A 21,029-nucleotide genomic window follows, 5' to 3' on the forward strand; every position below is an offset into this window, starting at 1 on the left:
ACCCAGTCATAACTTTGTTATTCCTCAGTTCTACCCTTAAAGCCTCACTAGATGAGCCTGACTGACTGTCCAGTCTGTCCTTACTGAGCACTCCCATGACATGTTCCCTTTCAAGTAATGCCACCCCTCCTTCTATAACCATATAACAATTACAGCACAGAAACAGGCCATCTCGGCCCTTCTAGTCCATGCCGACACTTACACTCACCTAGTCCCACTGGCCCGCACTCAGCCCATAACCCTCCATTCCTTTCCTATCCATATACCTATCCAACTTTACTTTAAATGACAATACCGAACCTGCCTCTACCACTTCTACTGGAAGCTCATTCCACACAGCTACCACTCTCTGAGTAAAGAAATTCCCCCTCGTGTTACTCTTAAACTTTTGCCCCCTAACTCTCAAATCATGTCCTCTTGTTTGAATCTCCCCTACTCTCAATGGAAAAAGCCTATCCATGTCAACTCGATCTATCCCCCTCATTATTTTAAATACCTCTATCAAGTCCCCCCCAACCTTCTTCGCTCCAAAGAATAAAGATCTAACTTGTTCAATCTTTCCCCTGTAACTTAGGTGCTGAAATCCAGGTAACATTCTAGTAAATCTTCTCTGTACTCTCTCTATTTTGTTGATATCTTTCCTATAATTCAGTGACCAGAACTGTACACAATACTCTAAATTCAGCCTTACCAATGCCTTGTACAATTTTAACATTACATCCCAACTCCTATACTCAATGCTCTGATTTATAAAGGCCAGCATACCAAAAGCTTTCTTCACCACACTATCCACATGAGATTCTACCTTCAGGGAACTGTGCACCATTATTCCTAGATCACTCTGTTCTACTGCATTCTTCAATGCCCTACCATTTACCATGTATGTCCTATTTGGATTATTCCTACCAAAATGTAGCACCTCACACTTATCAGCATTAAACTCCATCTGCCATCGTTCAGCCCACTCTTCTAACTGGCCTAAATCTCTCTGCAAGCTTTGAAAACCTACTTCATTATTCACAATGCCTCCTACCTTATAAATTCTATAACTGCTCCCATTCTGTCTAAAAACAGGAATATTGATCTACCAGTTCTGACCCTCCTCCAAACATGTCTCATTCGATGGAAAATTCATATACTTAGTCACCTTCTACAACAAGACAGCAATCACCTTTTAAGATTCTGGCTAAGACTGCAAGAACAATCTCCAGTCAGAGCAAATGAGGATGATGGTGATCCAGCTAATACTTGAAAAGTATATTTACCATACCCAGGAAGGAGAAAATCTTTTTGCTGCAAACTGCAAATCTGCCATAACCATAATCTTTTGCAATATCTTCAACTTCCAAAGATTACAGAAATCAAGGATATAGCCTCCTACATGGTCGCTTGCAAGCAGGATCATTTTACTAATCTTTCTCCCATTGTTGGCTTTCACAATGTTACCCTATTAACTGTATCGAAGTCGAATTATCAAATCATCAGCTACAAAGTCCAGAAAGTGAGCAGCCAACTTCAGAAAATCTAACAAAACTTTCTCTGAAGTTTGCTACACAATCTGTCAACAATAAAAGAAATCCTTTTACAAAGTCAAAGTCAGATAAGGAGTACATCCTCTGAGCCTGCAGTATCTATTTATCCAAAATGCTTCCATTTCAGCAGCAGGCTCCAAGAATCTCAGAATTACATACAGTGTTGAAAGCCCAATTTTCACCAAACACTGGTTAATATTTAAAAAAACAACATATCCTGAAAGAGATCGCTACATACAGATTCGCACATTTAGATGAAAAGTGCAATTGGAAAGGAAGGCATCAGGTTTCTGAGAAGCCATCTCTTCCAACACATTTGACCCCCTTCCTGTTTCAAAGCACCCACTCAAAAGGAGAAAATTCCACATTATACATGCAGGTAAGCAACTCAAGTTAAAGGTCATTTAATGGAGGCATTAACTCCATTAAGGATGACTCTTCCACACGTTTTACATCCTTTGAAATAAAGTATATTTGCAAAGAATTTAGGACAGCAGTATTTGTTCAATTATGACTTTTGTAAGAATTTGACGCAGCCCTGGTCCAAAGCTAAGTCGCGGTTTTACAAAAAGGTTACTCTGTCCACACAATAAACCCTGACTCTGCACAGCCAAGCTCAAGTAAAACCAATGGGGCATTCAAAAATAATAAGCACTTTGATTGTGCTCCTCAGGTGCAGAAAGAGCTCTGAGAGTACTTTATGTAGGTTGACAGTGGAAAAGAACCACAGAAGGAAAAGAAAAATAATTGTTGATGTAGGCAGGGTCAACACACAATTCAGATAAGGTTCTTCAAAAGACTGATGAGAGAGATGAAAAGTTAGAGCCATCAAGCGAGAAAAGTATGGAGAGCAGGTGCAACAATTAAGATCTTTGTTACGGAGCAGAGGCTGCCACAGGAGTAAAGAGTACAGAAGGCAGAATCAAGTTGTTGAGTCAGAGTAAATGTGTGATTCTTGCGAGCTTCATAGCTGATCATTTTTAGCCAAAGAGCTCACAACTTAGATCCAGGCCATAGATGATACAGTGTCACTTGAGAAAAATGCAAATTGCTAAAACAAGCCAGTTTATCCAGTGCAGCATGTAAAAAAACAGCCAAGATCACAATGCACATAAAATAAAGGAGAATCTGGGCAAAAATAAACTGACTGGAGCCATGACTGAATTGTGAGTTCATGTCAACAAAAAGGTCTAATGCTTAAAGCATCATCAACTGTAAGTGAACGCCAATGATTTTAAGCATATACTCAAACACATGTTCATGGCTGGCAGGTCCATTTGTGAAAGAAATCAAGAACTTGATAACAGGAAGTTCCTAATAAAGCTTGGTTAAAACATGATGTTCTCAAATTATTAAAACAGTGTACTAGTTGTTAAGATCAAACCAACACATGGTTACCACATATGGTTCCAACTTTGCTCCTTTTCAAAAGAATCCCAGTAACGGATGTCAGAATATCCTTTTATGAAGCATGATTAAAATCTGGCAAAGCTAAGCACATTGGAGACTATGGTTTTCTACCAACAGTGCAAATAGATATAACAGGAGAGTCCATCGTTTACCAACATTAATCAAGACAGTCTAAGGATCAAAATTTATTAGATTTAAATTCAAATATGAATACCAAGGTAATATGGGAGTGAAATGACATGTATCCAGCTCATCACTAGCTTCCCTGGTCAATTGAAGATGAGCAATAAATGCACTTTACTGGAAAATACTGAGTTTAGGAACATTTCCTTCACCTCTGTCAGATTTCTCTTTTTGCACTGCTTTTAAATATTTCTTATTATAACTTATGGTTGCCCTTATGCCTTGCACTGTACCGCTGTTGCAAAACAATGAATTTCAGCAATGATAAACCTGATTCTGAAATCCCGAGAAAATAAAATATTACTGTTAATACAAACACAATCAACTTCATCTTAAAGCTGATACTTTTAATCTGCAAATACAGCCTTATCCAATGAATCCTTTTCCTCCCATTACACACCATGCCTTTTCATTCAAAAATTCAAAGGTTCACTTTATTGTCAAAGTATGCATGTACAATACAACTCTGTCATTCATCTGAGTATCTAAAGATTACTGAATTGAAATAGATTAAAGAACCTATTAATTCTCACTTAAACACAGAGTTGCAGTTGAGACCCAAGTGCGTCAATCAATCTCTTGTAGTTATTTCCTCCTATGAGTCAGTGCCTTGGATTTCTTCAGAAGACAATTACAAGCCTTTATTACGGATACTCACTACTAATCTACAAGCTTCCTGCAGCTTATCAGGGTGAATTTTATTTTTCCGAGTGCGCTAGGGAATCCATTGGACCTCTGCCAGGCTGTCAGAGATATAACAGCTTTCTCTTTTATTGAAGTATATTAGGAAATTTCACTCAATATTGTTCTTTGTGGAATATAATTGTTCAGCTAATTAGCTTTGTAGAATTCAAAACTATTTAAAAGAAACGTATCAATCCTTAGAAATGTTTTTGGGGACTGGTGGGTGGAATTGGGGTATTCAAATCTTTAGGAGATAATGTTGTAATAAAACTCTTCCACTTTAAACATTCTTAGCATCACTGAGAATTCCCTTTTAAAAAGCTTCTACAGTATTAAAACTTTGAATAGTAAGAAGGACATTTGCACAGAATAGCATATTACTGCATAATAATACCAGGCAAACATTTATTGCTGCATAAAATGAGACAAACTTAGAAAATGTAATCTTTTAAACTGATTGAAATATTTGCCTACTGGTGTACAGGAAGGAAAACAAAAAATAAGTTACAGATCTGTACAGTATATCTAAAGAAAAAGAAAAATACTCCATGTACTATCAATCATCATCATGTTTAATGTCCTCCAATGTCATTCTCCTAGTCTCAAATGACTTCAGTGACTTGTGCTTTGTTCTCTTCTTGACTAGTTATCTTTTTCTTTGAAGTGTTTAATCAGTTCTGTCTAATTTTCCCTTTGATGTACATATATAATAGATTATGGTATAATTCTACTCACCAGATTTAAGAAGAACTGAAAATGTAGTAGATAAGAGGGACTCGGGAATACTGATCCATCATTCTATGAAAGTGGTGTCATAGGTAGATAGGGCTCTAAAGAGAGTTTATAGCACTAAGTTAGAATGTTATGTTGAAGAGTTTTTGGATGTTATAGAGACCAATTTTGGAACTTTGTGTGTAGTTCTGGACACGTACCTTCAGGAAAGATTTAAAGAGTACAAAGAAAACTAAGAAAGACATTACTGGTACTTAAGTACCTGAGGTCTGGGGAAAGATTGAATACGTAAGGACTTTTTTTTCTCTGAAGCATAGAAGAATGGGGAAATATTTGACAGAGGTATACAAAATTATCATGGGTTAAAAAAACAGGGTAAATGCAAACAGACTTTGCCACTGAGGTTGGGCTAAACTAGAACTAAAGGTCATAGGTTAAAAGTGAAAGGTGAAATATTTAAGAAGAAACTGAGGGGGAGCTTCTACACTCAGTGTGTGATCATAGTGTGGAACGAACTGCCAGTGGAAGCGATGGATGTGGGTTCAACTGCAACATTTAAGAGAGGTTTGGGTAAGTACATGGATGGTAGAGGTAAGGAGAGCCAAAGTCCAGGGGCAGGTCAATGGGACTAGGCAGAATAATAGTTCAGCATGGACTAGATGGCCCAGAAGGCCTTGGTCTGTGCTGTGGTGCTCTTATGATGCTATACTATATCTACAGGGGATATGATGAATACTTAGTACATTTTTTAAACTTTTTAACTGTTATTGAAAATAGGAAAATACTGATCTGAAAATAGACTGAAGCAATATAGAGAATACAGTAAACATTCTGTATGTCAGACATCATCTGTACAAATAGTGTCAACATTTCAGATTGATGACCTTCCATTAGATGAAATGTTCTGATGGAAGTCATTGACCTGAAATGTTAATTCTGCTTCTCTGTCCACAGGGGCTGCTTGACTGCTGAGGATTTCTAGTATTTTGTTTTCATCTTTCTATCACCAACAGTTTATAGATTGATTGAGTATGCCTGCAAGAAATCTCAGGGTTGTATGAGATGACATATCTACCTTGATAATAAATTTATATCAAACTTTGAACTTCTTACATCTCAACCAATATAGGGAGCAGCCACATGCATCAAACATAGGAGAGAGTCAATGTGATCAAACCTCCAGGAATATTCTGGAGAGTTTGGGAATTTAATGTTAAGTTCCAGGAGAACAAAGCAACAGAAAAATCATATCATTAAAAATATCATTAGAAGTTTTGTGTAATAGTTATAAGATACTGAAGTTGTGAAGTCAACTGAATAATGAAACATCTTCATGGTAAAAGTCTTTTCACTGGGGATAAGTCAGACTAAGAAAACAAATATGTGCACAGCTAACAACAGTAGCAGGGGAAGTGAGGAAGGCAATGAAGTAAGGCAATTGGAGAGACAAGATCACGTGATGAAATCTCGCAGGAATATTCTCAGCCAAAGTTCCATCCTTGGAAAGCACAGATACAGTAAAAGTTAGTTCAAAAATGTAATTGGTATGATGGGATTCCCAGGAACATGTTTGAGTTGAGCCAAGGATAAATGCAGTGAGTCCCTGCGCAAACTGTATAGCTTAAAACAAATAAGAAGTTTAAAAGTAGTAGGGTGCAAAACTCCAACCAATGTCCTCTTCAACGCATCCCTTTCAACACAGTGAAAAATGGCACCTCTCTGGGGATGGTGATCATACATTACACGCCAAATATAGTGACAAATTACCATACGTTAAGCTGAATCAAGGTGTCTGTTGGTGCGATTGGTGATATTTTTGTCCAGTACGGAAGTATCAGGCTCATTCTAAACTTTACTATGTAATATTATAAAGATGCAAAGGGATTAAAGTTTTTTTTCTTTAAGGTGTGCCTACTTAACATAAAAATATGATCCTCAAAGAATTTCAAAACAAATCTTGTTGCTGACAATGACACCGTTGAAATAAAAACCAGAAATAAGGGAAACACTTTGGCGACTAGTCAAACTTTTTCAACAGAACAAGTTCATATTTCCAGTATGTAATTTTAATGTTTGATAATACAGATGTAGAAGAAGATCAAAACAAGATAAAGTAAATGACCAATCATGTTCTAGACGCTACAAATTAAGTGCAAGGCAGTTTAAAAAAGAATGTTGGTTCTTTCTATTAAGTTCTTGGCAGACTTTGTTCAGGTTGTAATACAAACCCAAACCACATCATAATTTGACGATTAATTTCCTTCTGACAGTACAGAGGCTCCCCACATTACAGACTTCCCCTGCTTAGGGAAATCTGACTTTATGCAATTTCTCATGTAAAATTTAAATTTTTTTTCAAGATAGAAAAGTTAGTTACAGATATGAAAACATCTTCAGGAGTTATAGAATAGTGGGAGCAGTTATTTAATTTAAAAGAATTGCAGACTTCAAAAAACCCTGTTCACATGTAACCACCTCGCAATAAACAAACAGACACAAGTGTCTGTTAAGAATGCTTGACATAGTGGCCACTTAAAGAGATTCCCATTGGAAACTAACATGGCATTTTCTTCTACTAACACTTGTAAATCCATAGCTATTTAGAAGTCATCAAAAGAAACCATTGGATGTGGGGCATTCTGATTCTGTACAATTGTTAACTACCCAGAGAAATGCAATAAATTATATATTAATCATCGAAAGTGTAAACTTTTGACTTTTTGGAAAAAAACTTGGTTTATGGACAATTCTTAGGAATGGGATCCTTAAGTAACCCAGGAACTGCCTGTTTGTTCTTATAATATGGTATGAATATGCCACAATCTCCAAGAATTGGGCAGGGAAGCAAGTTAAGCTTGAGACTGGGATTATGCTGAGATAGAAGTCACATCCCCAGTCAGTTTATACTGATTAAGTGCATTCCTTTCCCATTCTTTTACCTGCTATTTTCTTTTCTTTTGCAGCTTGTTCATCATTTCTAGGATCCACAGTTCTGCAATAGAAATATCAACGTCTGTCCTCTAAATGGGTACTGCCTGAAGACATTATGCATTTCCTGATTTTACTTCAGAGAGTCAAAGCCCATTTGACGGTTCTGCTTTGGGAACCAAGTCTCAGAAAAATATACTGACTTTGGAAGGATACAGGCTAGATTCATCACCATTTTACTTCAATGGTTAAGATATCAGATGGATTGAATAAGTTTGCAGTCTTTGAGTTTAGAAAATTCAAAATCAGAATCAGGTTTAATATCACTGGCATATGTTGTGAAATTTGTTAACTTAGCGGCAGCAGTACAATGCAATACATGATAATATAGATTAAAAACAATAAAAAATAAAGCAATTACAGTAAATATAAAGTTAAAAATAGTGCAAAAACAGAAATAATATAAAAACAAAAAAAAAGTGAGTTAGTGTTCATGGGTTCAATGTCCATTTAGGGACTGGATGGTAGTGGGGAAAAAAGCTATTCTTGAATCAATAAGTGTGTACCTTCCGGCTTCTGTACCTCCTTTCTGACAGTAACAATGAGAAGAGGGAATGTCCTGGGTAATGGGTGTCCTAAATAATAGACCTCATCACCCAGGACATGCAATAGATTGAGGAATTAGCTAACTGATGTACAAAAAGTAATGAAGAAAGGAAACAGAGAGTTCCCTCATACATAGGGTGGATGAGATCCTGACATGGTCACCAAAGTTCTACATAGGCTGGGTCAATCGAAAATTTTAAAAATGAGATTTGTTGACTTACTGAATCAAAGAATATGGAACAAAGACAGGCAAATGCACTTGAGGTACAGACCAATCAGGATCTGCTCAAATGGTGAATCAGGCTTGTTGCTGGGTTTTTATAGTTTTCTAGTATGTACCAGTAGTTTATATTAGTGTCAAGATAAGCTCTCTTAATGCTAATGTGAACTTAGAAAACGTAGCTCATTGGGCTTCCAGTCTAGATAATAACTGCAATAAATCAGTTGTTTCTCTCTTATGCTGTCTAATTCTTTATTACATGTTGTTCTATCTTATGAACCTTTTATTTTTTCCCATTTCTCTAAATAGTTGTGATTACAAACTATACACCTACTCAAGTGCTTTATTTTTTTTCGATGATCAAATTCGACTTATTCTCTCATCTTTTTTCCTGGTGGTACAGGGCAATATTATTTGCTAACATTTTCAATCCTGCTTTGTAGAATTACAAACTCTTTCCTCATTTATTGTACAGATAAACATTCTCACTACCAATGTTCACATTTATTTAGTATACGAATAACATTTCATCCTTTTTGTCATCTATATCCTACCCTGTGTCTTGCAATCTTTATTCTGTGTTTACTTTTTAAACTTAGGTTGAAATTCGCCCAATGGATGCAGGGATTCAACCTGAAGTATTGACATCTAGTATGATGAAGTGCTTTTAAGGGTGAACATGGCTAGAATTAACACCTGCCTGAGCAAGGACCTGGACCTGCTACAATTTGCCTACTGCCACAACAGGTTTACAGCAGATGCAATCTTATTGGCTCTTCATTCAGTAATGGATCACCTAGACAACAGCAAAGCATACGTCAATATTTATCGATCGCAGTGAATACAATCAAATTTATCGATTGCAGTGCAACATTCAACACTAGCACCTCTCAGTACTAATCACCAACCTTCAAAACCTGGACCACTGTTCTCCCCCACCACCCACAACAGGATTCTCAGCCTGCTTATTGGGAGACCAGAGTCAATACAGATTAGTATTAACATCTCCTTAGTAATCAGTAATAACAATCAACAAGTTGCACATCAAGGATGCATGCTTAACTCTCTCTACATTCAAGACTGTGTGCGTTAAGCAAATCTTAAATGCCATCTATAAATTCGCAGATGACATCAGTGTTGTTGGTAACATCTCACATGGTGACAAGGAGGCATAGAGGAGTGAGATAGTTCAGCTGGTTGAGTGCTGTTGCAACATCAACCTTACATTCAATGTCCGTAAGACAAAGAGATTGATTTGGACTTCAGGAGGGGAAGTTTTGTGAGTTGTTTATCATTCCACTGTTTAAGTCTGGGAAAGTTGTAGAGAGAAGTTCCAAGCTTTATTTTGGCCTGTGATAGGTCAACTTGTGCAACTAATGCCTTGATTTGAGAACTGATATTAGACAGTATATCAGTCTTGCTATTCGTCATACTAGAAATTAAGAACTTGAGAGATTTGTAGCTGACATGCATATGAGGAGGATTTCAAAGAGACGGTAGAAGTCTAAAATAAAAATGGAAAATTAAAATGCAGAAGAAATGATGGGAGCGTCTTCAGTGGTAAATACGAACTGTTCCACAGTTCAGTGATGCTGTCTGCTATTGAGTATTTTCAACTTTTATGTTGAAAATACAACTGTTTTTATATGAGGAGATTTTGTGGAATGCATGGGTTGCCCCTTGGAATGCAAGTGTTTTTCCCAGGTGCTCTGGATTCACCCCACAGTCCAAAGATGTACTGGATAGGTTAATTAGTCATTGTAAATTGTCACACGATTTGGTTAGGGTTAAAAGGGGTTGTGGGGTTTCTGGGATGATGTAAATCTAAGGGCCAGAAGGACTTAATCCATGCTGTATCAATAAATAAATAATACTGGCTCTGGAGAATATGTTAATTATAATATGAACTAGATATCAGTATCCCTGAAACATATTAATACACAATTCAGATTAAAAGCACAATTAAGGCCCAACCAAAAATATTTTTTATAGAAATTGTACTTTTTGGAAAATCAGGCCTTAAGTAAAATCAGCCAGATCGCCTGACCTGCTCCCACTTCCTGGATCTTTGGCCTCTGTCCAAACTATTTTCTGAGTCTCTGACTTCCCTCTCAACCATGATTATGCCTTACAGTCTGCCAACCCAATCTCAGATGTCATACTCATCTGTTTCCTGTAAACCAATCAAATCAGACCCTATATGGGACAAGTGAAGTGCAGTGTACCAAGAGAAACAAATGATAATTACTCAGCTAATACTTCAAGGAAATTATTTAATGTCACAATTTAAAAGTTGTAAAAATTGCAGCTGCTCATCTGTAAGTCTTGCAAAGCCATACAAAGAAACTACTAAAGATCCCTGGCCTCTGCTGAGTCAGTGTTCTCAGCTTAGATTTATTACTGTCACATGTACCAAGATACACTGAAAAGCTTGTCTCATATATTTGTTTATACAGATTAGATCGTTACACAGTGCATTGAGCTAGAATATAAGGTAAAACAATAACAATACAGAATAAAGTGCAAAGGCCACCTATAGAGTGCAGTGCAGGTGAACATTAAAGGGCAAGATTATAATAAGGTAGATTCTGAGATCAGAGTCCCTCACATTATACAAGAGGTCCATTCAAGAGTCAGAGAACAGTGGGATAGAAGCTGTCCTTGAGTCTAGTGCATGTGTTCTCAGACTTTTATTTATTATTTATTTATTTAGAGATACAGCACAGAACAGGCACTTCTGGCCGAACAAGCCTTACCACCCGGCAACTCAATTTAACCCTACCCTAATCGCAGGACAATTTACAAAGACCAATTAACCTACTAACTAGAATGTGGGAGGAAAACCGTACGCCCGGAGGAAACCCATGCATTCACGGGGAGGACATACAAACTCCTTACAGATGGCGTTGGAATTGAACCCTGAACCCCGACAACCCCCACAAGCTGTAACAGTGTCACGCCACCCGCTATGCTACTGAGGCACCTCAAGCCTTCTATATTTTCTGCTCGATAGGGGAGGGGCAAGAATGTTTAGGATGAGAGGGTTCTTTGATGAAGCTGGCTGCTTTACAGAGTCAGCAAGAAGTATAGAGGGGAGGCTGGTTCTTGTGCTGTGCTGAGCTGTGTCATCAGCTCTGCAATTTCTGGTGGTCATGTGCAGAGCAGTTGCCATATCAATGCATTACGCATCCAGATAGGATGCCTTCTATGGTACATTGATAAAAATTGGTAAGTCTCAATGGAGACAAGTCAAATGTCTTTAACCTCCCGAGATAGTGAAGGTGTTGGTGAACTTTCTTGGCCATGACGTCAATGTGGTTGGATAAGGACAGGCTATTCGAGATGTTCACACCTAGGAACCTGAAGCTCCCAATCTCAACGCCATTAATGTATTCAGGCGCATGTGCACCGTCCCTTCCCCCACCTTTCTGAAGTCAATGACTAACTCTTTTGCTTTGTTGATGTTGAGAGAAAGGTTGTTATCATTACAATATGTCTGCAAGCTTGCTATCTCCTTCCTGTACTCCAGCTCATAATTATTTGAGATGTGGCCCACTACCAAGATCTCGATCAGATCATGACCAATATATCTAAACTCCAATTTCCTATTATGTTTCTCACCCTCAGAATTGAATGTCTTCTGAACTTTGCAAATTACCATAAGAATTAACAGTAAATTTTATTTCTCTGCAAGTCTATTCTCTTCCGTAATGCTTTGACATTCATCCTGCAGGGCTTTAGACATAATTTTTAAATTTAGAGCTCAATCTTTTCAGAGAGAAATCAGCAAGATTTTTAATTCACAAAAGGAAAGTAGACATCTGAAAACTTTCCAAAAGGGCCAAGGATGCTCAAACATAAAATTAGAGATTTTTATAAGTAAAGACATCAAAGCACATGAAACGAAACATATGCAGAGATATCTTTCAGCATGTGACTTTATTTAGCTTGGTAATATTTCTAAAATTAATTTTGCACTGAAGACATTATTTCCTAAATTTGAAATAATACAGTTGAACATAACTTTCCTTCAAGTGCTGGCTAACCACAGCTCCAATGCCATAATTAAATTTGCTGATGATATGCCGTTGAAGACCGAATCAAAGGTGGTAATGAATCAGGGATGAGTGGGTAGATTGAAAATCTGGCTGAGTTGTGCACCAACAACAACCTCTCACTCAATGTCAGCAAGACCAAGGAGCTGATTATTGACTTCAGGAGGAGGATAATTATTCCATTACAAGATAGAAACAATTTAATGGCTAAAGTTGAGACACAAATAACTGCAAATGCTGTACAGTGGAGCAAAAACAAATCACCAGAGAAATTCAGAGGGTTAGGTAGCATCTGTGGGGGCACAGAGATGGTCACTTTGGGTCAAGACCCTGCATCAGGATGGGATCTCAAGCCAAAATGCCAACCATCCTCTTCCTCCGTAGATGCTACCAAACCCACTGAGTTCCTCTGGCAAGCTGTTTTATTTATCTAAATAGCCAAGTTATTTGGTAGTAAAATGCCCAGTCAGTGTAGATAAACACAGCTAATTAAGGACATTCCCATGGATAAATGTGCATACATGAAAAGAAATGAGTACTCGTTAAAGAGAATTAACCTCTCACAGTAAACTGCAGCTCCAGTGATTTTACCAAATGAAGTTTCCATACTATGTAAAAAGATGTCCGGTTTGACATGGACATTTCTCTGTGTGGTCAGTCCTGGAAGGCTGGTGACACTGGATCGCATTAATGCGGCTCCTAGTGGTTAGATAAAGCTTACAGCCAGGAGAACTACCTTGATTAGCTTATCATAACTACCACAGAAGCATATGACGTTGGAAGGCAACTCGCAAAACACAATTTTTTAATGCACAAAAGCAAAATTTTAAAAACAATACACAACCAAAATTCAACTAGAAACTTTAAAGTTCTCCAATTATCTCTTGTAAGTAAATGTATTCACCATACTTGATTTGCTGTAATGTGATTTAAAAAGAATTGTACATGTTAGCTATTTGCAGTTGGAAAATTAGTGGAACAGAACACGGATGAAAATTGGACTATGATCACCATTTTGTTGCTAGCAGATTGATTCCCACCAGGATACACTGAAATATCTGATCACCCATGGGGCAGATGACAAAAGAGCTTCTACAGACTTAAAGAGGCCAATACTCAAGGCCATATACTCCAATATATACTGTAAGTGGGCAAGACTATCAACAGAGGTTAAGTATTACAGTCCAGGAGCAACATTGTAGATTTAAGTCACAGTCTCCATTGCATAGAAATATTCACAATGTTAACTATAGAACTGTCAAATTTCCAGTAGTACGCTACAGTACAGAGAAACCTCTATAGATTATGCTTATATTAAAGATAATGTATGAACACATCAGAATATTTAAAATGATATTAAATCTCCCTTTATCCTTTAATCTAAAATGTAATAACAAGTGCATCCTGAAAGCTTATTATTCATAATCTTTAACTATTCCTTATAAAACAGAAGTAAAGGCAATATAAGAACATAAAAAATCTAAGTAATTTTCATTACAATTTAAAACACCCACTGTTAGCTATCACTGTTTATTTAATTGATTTGAAATCGACTTGCTATCAGTGACTGATAGCAAGTCGATTTCAAATCAATTAAATAAATAAATAAAACAATGCGTTGTTTCGACTTTTAAATCGAAAGTGTTGGTTGTACTATTTTAGCACAGAGAGAAAACAAGTGGTAATATTCTATGTAAGTTTGACTGTGCTTCATGTATTATTGCAGTTTTATTTGTCCAAAATTTAGCAACTAATTTTCATCCAACTGACATCAGCAAAGAAGGTTTTGAAAAATGCTAAAATAAATTTATCTCAATTAGTGACTCTTTATATGAACTTATTCAAGGGCCAATTAGAATTGAGTTTAAAACACCGGAAAGCTGAGTAGGTAAATAATACTGAAAATGCTAAACTACTCAGTAGTGTCTACACACAGAAACAGTGTTAATGCTTCAAGTCAATTAGCTTTCTAATTTGACAGATTAATTCTGTTTCTCTCTCATATATGCTGCCTGACCAGCTGAGCAGATCTAACATTTCCTGTTTTATTTCAGATTTTAAACAATTCACTGCCACCTCTATTTCAGGAACGCCCATCATAAAGAAGCTATTTCTGTCTCTCACAGGATTTCCACTCCCCCGTGTATCTTTTTCAACTTTATTGTTTTTGATAAGGTTATCTACCAAATTTCCTTTCATAACTACATTTTCATTCACTAATAGATGTGTCTACCTCATCGTATTCCATGCATATTCTAAATGAAATCCCATTCTTAGTATTTTAAATAACCCACAATTACAGATATTGAGCTCAACATTTTTTAAAAAGTGGTCCATTTTTATTGCAATATATCAGATCACACGTGTTCTTGACCTTTCCTTTGAACAGCATAAACTCACTCATTCTCAAAGCAGACTAGTTCACTGTTTCAACTTTTTAACCCTTTCAGCTGTGAAGGACTGCCTGCAAACTTCAACAATTCTTCAAACTTTGCTCAGTCATTATTTTTCTTTTCACCTTCCTCTGAGGACATCGCCCCACTCCCTCCCCCAATCTTACTCCTTTCTCTGTTCCTTTTGACCTCCCTCTCTTAACACAAACAATTACTCCTTGGGCCTCAGATTCACCCTCCTTACATATGTATCTCAACCAGCTTGGAGCTCTGCTTCTCTGCTCCATTTTACTCTTGTGCACATTTCCTTCCTTAAGAGTCTTCGATGGCTGACCCTTTCCTTCAACCAGTCTTCAGAATTCCCACCTGGACTTCAACCTTTGACCCTTCATCTTTTAAACTCACCATTGTTGCATTGACTGACTGAATCTTGCCATTCTATTCACTCACCCTATCAGCATGCTGTGTTCCATTAGCTAAAGATGTTATTATTAATCATAAGGGTGCTGTTTTACGGTGTCGGGGCGGGTACCATTAAGGTACAGGAACCTGCAGACACACACTCAACGTTTTAGGAACAGCTACTTCCCCTCAGCTATCAGACTTCTGATTGGGTCATGAATCCATCAATACTACCTACTTGTAGTAATATTTTATGTATTGCACTGCATTGATGCCACACAATAACACATTTCGTGACATATGTCAGTGATAATAAAACCTGATTAAAATTCTGATTCTCTGACACCAGCAGGAGCAGACCATGGCCCCATCACGAAACTGTTCAATTACTTAAACAGAATTGTTTTTAAAACAAAAAGTTCTTCTGAAACTCGCGAAACCTTCTCTATAGTTTCTTTCTCCTTAGATGCTGTCTCGCCAGCTAGGTATTTCCAGTATTTCCCGCTTAATTTCAGACTTCCACCAACTACAATTTAATGCGAGCAAAGAATTCGTTAGCAAACTAGCTGTATTGCTTCTTCCCCTCCCTCCTTCACCTGAAATCTCCGTTAATGATGGGTATCCGTCGTGTGCAGCAGACGATACAAGATGCTTCAAAATTTCCCGGCGGTGCAGCTTGAGTGGAAATCGCTTCTACTGAAGACGCGGACTATTTCGACACTGGAAGAAAAGCCCCTCTCAAAGTGTTCGGAAGTGCTTCGTAGAGCAACGTTACACACAGTGCTGCGAGTTCAGGCACCGTCTCTAAACAGCACGATATTCCTCTTCAAGCGAAGGATACAGAAAACAGCTTCAAGCAAAATCAAGCGTTGAATGATAACACTCCAGAAGAAAGTATACAAAGTTTTAACTTGTTTTGATCTGTTGATTTAAGGCTCGCACTCATTGACCTGTTTGACATAATACTTATAGTTTTTGACCGAAACTTTCAATTTGAAAGAATAAACAAAAAAAGTAATAAATTGCAAGATCAGAAACACAACGCGCCCGGATCACAATAAACATTTCCAATTCACATCCTGCATGCAATAGAAGTAACTTAGATATTCTTTTTTAAAAAAAGGTCACTAACAATTCCTTCGAGCTTTGCAGTTGTTCCCTTACTTGGAACTGACAGTTCTTAAGCATGTCTGCCTCGCGGAGGAAACGGGAAGATGAATTCACACGGATCTCCGTCTCATCCACAACGCTAACCCAGCACCATTGGCCTCCCCCATAAATTCAAAATAAACCATTCTTATTTGAGCTATCTGTATCTCCACTATCTTTTGCCCTAAACTAACTGTACTGTTAATAAATGCTTTTATATCGACGTGTGTAAGCCATAGCATATGTCACCGTCCTCCAAATGTAGAAACGATTTTATATGCCAGGCTAATCAGCGTTAATATTTTTAGATTTTATAAGGCGTATCAATACGTTCGTCCGTCCCCGGTAATTAAGGCTTTCATTTGTCACTTGAAGCATTACTCGCGGGTTCTGCTGATAATTTTAGAAAGGAGAAATGCGGATTTAAATCACTTCCTGTCCACCGGAGTCCGCGACTCCCTGCGTACGGTAAGTTGTCAAATGCTTTCGATTAGGTTTTGAACTCACCCCCCGAAGGCAGCAGCTTTGCTGGAGTCCGGGACTGCCGCCGTCTCCATCCCGTTACTTCATTCTCTTTCTGAGTCCCATTGGGGGAAAAGCAGACACATCTGACAACATCTGCCTGTTCATTCCATTGATTTCTCGGAAACTTTACGCTACAAAATGGCTTGGGGAAAGCAAGTAAACTCTGGAGCCGGTTGAACTCTTGAAGATCGTACTATGCCAGCCTCTCGATGTGTCACACCGACTCTAAATCCCATTTAACAGCCAGTGTTAGATGCAGCCAGATGCTGAGTGCCCAGCGAGCGAGATACGCTGCAGATTTCTTGTGTGTGTGTTTAAGAAAACCTCTTTGGAAAAAAAAATCAAAAGGCTATAAATCCCAACGGAACTGTCCGAAAGGCTTGAGGGTAGAGGGAATCGGGGGGTTACCTTCAGCCTGATAACTTCAGACCTGTAGGCAGATCCCACTCCCACATGAATAACCCAGTGGTCTCGACATTTCCGAGCCGAACAAACTCCGACTGAAACCGCTCGAAAGCAGCTGGAAAGGGCAAAGAAAGATTCCAAAGCGAGGAAGTTTATTTTAATTATAAACTCTCTACTGCCGCCCCACGACAAGGAATGCACTGTGCAATTCAACTCTGGTACACTAAAAAAATCTGCTCTGATTGACAGAGCTATTGCTGATGTGCCAAAAATATTTTCTGAGAATCAATTGCAATACACTCAAAAGGGTGAACGAAAACTTATGAATGTAGGAAATTCCAGTCACTAATTTTAACCGAATAGTTCTACTTTTGGTAAACCACAAAAGCTTAGTAATATATTGTACAGAGCAAAATCATCATCCGTTTGAGATTACTGCATGGTGACCATTAAACTCGAGAGAGGCACAGACCAGTTTAATCCTGCGTGCCTGTAAGATCAATTCTGAAGTTAAACAGTGACGGATAGAGGGGAAATGAATTTATATTAGTCAGAAGCAAAATACTGCAGATGTTGGAAATCTGAAATAAAAACAGAAAATGTTGGAAATAGGCAGCTCTTGCCCGGGGGGGGGGGGGGGGAGCGGAGAAACAAGATTAATACTTTAAATAATTGACTTTTTATCATAAAAGCTAATTGACCTCAAATGTGAGCGAATTATTTCGCTACAGAAACTGGGTATTTGCTCTTTCATTATAAAGTTGCCCCAGTTATTTTGGAGACGCCCAAATGAAGGTTAGTATACACAAATCCAGTGTAATTTAAAGTCTTAGGGTGCATAAAATCAATTCTCTACGTCAACTGAGGTAAACTTGTAGCCTTGGTTGTGCTGGTCCAATGTCGTTTGTTTATGCAGATCTCTCATATGAAATATAGCGCCATTTACTCTCCAGTATTAGCTACATACCACGTGACAGCAAGTTATTGTTAGGAAATAAACTATTTATTAAACAACAAAATATTTGCAAGCGTCTGTGTATGTGCAGGGCATTGATATTTACATTATATATAAATCTGTGTGATGCTACAAATTTGTGCGCGGCTAGAGCGATGTGAACATGGGTTTATCTGGTGACACGTTCACTAAAAAGTGCCGAAGAAAAACATATGAAAATCATTGAATGCAGTTGTCAGCGTGTCCCTGGCCTCACCTGTATTATTTAAGTGCTTGAACGTGATTGGTTAAGAATAACGCATTTAGAGATTCGCTGTGTAAAACGTTTTTAAATGACCCTGTTTCCCTGTTGATGAAAGAATTTACCGGAAGTTCATTCCGTGTGTCATTGAAGGCATTTCAGTTAAATGAGTTAGTAATACGATCCTGCAGTCATCTGTAACTGCAATACTATAATCTGCTATTTCTTTTCCCTTGTACTATCTCGACGTACTAATGTGATGGAAGGTACGCAGAAACAAAAATTATCACTGTACCTCGGTACATGTGTCAATAATACACTAATCGAATATATTTCTTGGGCACGGTCGCCAAAATTCTACAAGATGTTCCTTTTTTTTGCCAAGGAGGGGCCAGATTCTGCAATAAGCGAATATTCCTCAACACCTGTGGTGCTCGCCCTAGGAGGAAGGGTCCGTGGTAACTAAGCAGAGGCGTGCAAATGTGTAATACTGGAGTGTATTGGGGACGCGTGGATATGTTCCGTTTATCTGAGGATGATTCTGGACCGTATACGTACACGTGAATGAGTGTGACGGATGTGGGTGCTGAAGAGTTTGGAATGATGTGTCAGTAGATACGAGAACCGTCCAAACCCGAGTACTTCATTACTACTGAACGGTACTGCAGTGGAGACTGCCGGCATTTATTCCAGGACTGCTGAATACCAAACATCACATCAAGCGTGGATTCAAACACGCCTGGAGTGTTTTTTTTCAGGTGAAAGGTGAGTTCCGACAGATCACCCCTTGCAACCTCATCTTCTCCATTCTCCAAAAGATCTTCATTATTAAAGCGTGGCAAAATAAGAACTGACTACAAAGAGAAAATACAGATCGTTCCGGAAAAAAATGATGCACGTAGAAAAGAAAAAAAAATCCCAAGTGACCCATCACAACGCACATCCAGGTCTCTCTCCTTTTCATATTTTCCTGCAATAGCCGCATGAACCTTATGGCGTTCAGCTGTGCGAATGGAAACTTTGCCTCGTATCCCCATTGGATCTCGACATGCTGAATCATAGCTTTAGAAACCCACACAAAGAAATCTCTCTTACATTGTAAAATGTGTTCTCAACCATTCCGAGCGCACTCCTACAAGATACTCATAATCTAGATAACCGCAGAGCTTATAAGCGAAAGCGTCCAAGCAACCAAAGTAAATACAAGCTTTTCAACATGACTTTGAATTAAACTCGGAATACAAAACAATGCTATATTTTGCATTCTTAGTAAAAGTTTTAATATTTTGTTAAGACCAATGCTTTTCGGGGGGGGGGGGGGGAGGTTGATAAGGACGTTTCTGAGAAAATAGGGAAAGCTAATTAACACGTCTACTCGCTCCAGGATGCCCACCGGCTCCCCGATCCAGTGAAGAAAATCTGCTCTAAAGTTAAAGAGGAAATCTTACTTTTTTGCGAGTGTAGAGCGTCTGCAATCTCTCCTTCGAGTCGCTAAATACATTTGTATGCATTTGTCCCAGTAGCTAAATCCAAGCTTTAATCAGAAGTTGACTCTAAGATGGCCCACAGAATGGAGTCCCTTGCATTCATTGGGCGAAGAGCAAAAATATCCCAACAGAAAAGAGATATAAATCTTCTCCGCCCACCTATTTGGGCAACAATCCCAAAGTGTGCGAACTCTTACGGGGTGAGCTTGCAGTTCCAGGAATGGATTTTCTTCATTTGGTGACGATTGCTCATCGAGGATAATCCGGATTCCAGGGAGCTCCCGTACCTGGAGGGTCGCAGGATGAACGGAGCTGATTTGCCGGAAAGTTGAACGCACGCGGGGCTGGGAACTGACGATTGCTCTTTTCCTATTAAATAGTGCTTTACTACAGACTGGGTTTTGGCTCCAGCGCCTAGGTGTCCGGTTTCACCACTCATTCAGTTTAATGAGCCGGTATCCTGCCTCTAGGATATGGCGAGCTGTATAACTCGCCCTTTATCATAGATGAAACTAAATTCAATAACCCTTTCTTTCTTTCGCGGATTTCCTCTCTCTTAAATATCGTTCATTTTACTCACTTCTTCAGTCACTAAGCATTACCGCAGCGAAAGGTAAAATAACTACTTCCAAGTTTCAAACAATTCTTTGTACTCACTTTACTGGCGAATGTTTAACAAAGCTTCAACATAACATTTCCCCTTCTCTTTAATTCCTGGCTTTTCTACAATATTAACACAAAGATCAAATTCGCTCATTTCTCAAATGCCCCCCTGAAATTACACTGCGATTTTGGTGCAGCTTGGTACAGTGTGGTGAAATGCAGGGGAAATGTAATAAGGTTCTGCCATGGCATTGCACAGAGAATAACTGTATTGTGATGTTAAATCAGATCGTGTGTCAGTCATGGCTCAGTTATAATCAGCTTGACTCTAATTCAAGCGGTTCAAGTCCCACATAGATGTAATCACAAAAACCTGATCTGTTACATTGGTGTAACTTTGAGGAAATGTTTCTCTGTCTCTGATGCTGCTTATTTTATACCAGTACAGTACTGAAGGGGGTTGCTGCATTGTTTGGGGGGGGGGGGGGGTTGCTGATCTTCAAGTGAGATGTTAAAATA

General features: G+C 38.4%; 1 protein-coding gene across 4 annotated transcripts in view; it reads right to left on the bottom strand.

Moving 5' to 3' along the window:
* The window catches only part of col27a1b (collagen, type XXVII, alpha 1b), a 591,175-nt gene extending 570,917 nt beyond the window's left edge, over positions 1-20,258 (bottom strand). Inside the window, exon 1 of one of the 4 annotated variants that reach the window (XM_073052881.1) lies at positions 19,869-20,258. In XM_073052881.1, the coding sequence (XP_072908982.1) occupies positions 19,869-19,921 (53 nt within the window). In that variant the 5' untranslated portion in view covers positions 19,922-20,258. Of the gene's footprint in view, positions 1-15,741; positions 15,855-16,801; positions 17,355-19,868 lie in introns of those variants that run through there. The other 3 variants (XM_073052882.1, XM_073052884.1, XM_073052885.1) reach the window with 3 other exon arrangements.
* Positions 20,259-21,029: the final 771 nt, after the last annotated feature.

This window comes from Hemitrygon akajei, chromosome 7, assembly GCF_048418815.1.
Source record: "Hemitrygon akajei chromosome 7, sHemAka1.3, whole genome shotgun sequence".
NCBI classification, from domain to species: Eukaryota; Metazoa; Chordata; class Chondrichthyes; order Myliobatiformes; family Dasyatidae; genus Hemitrygon; species Hemitrygon akajei.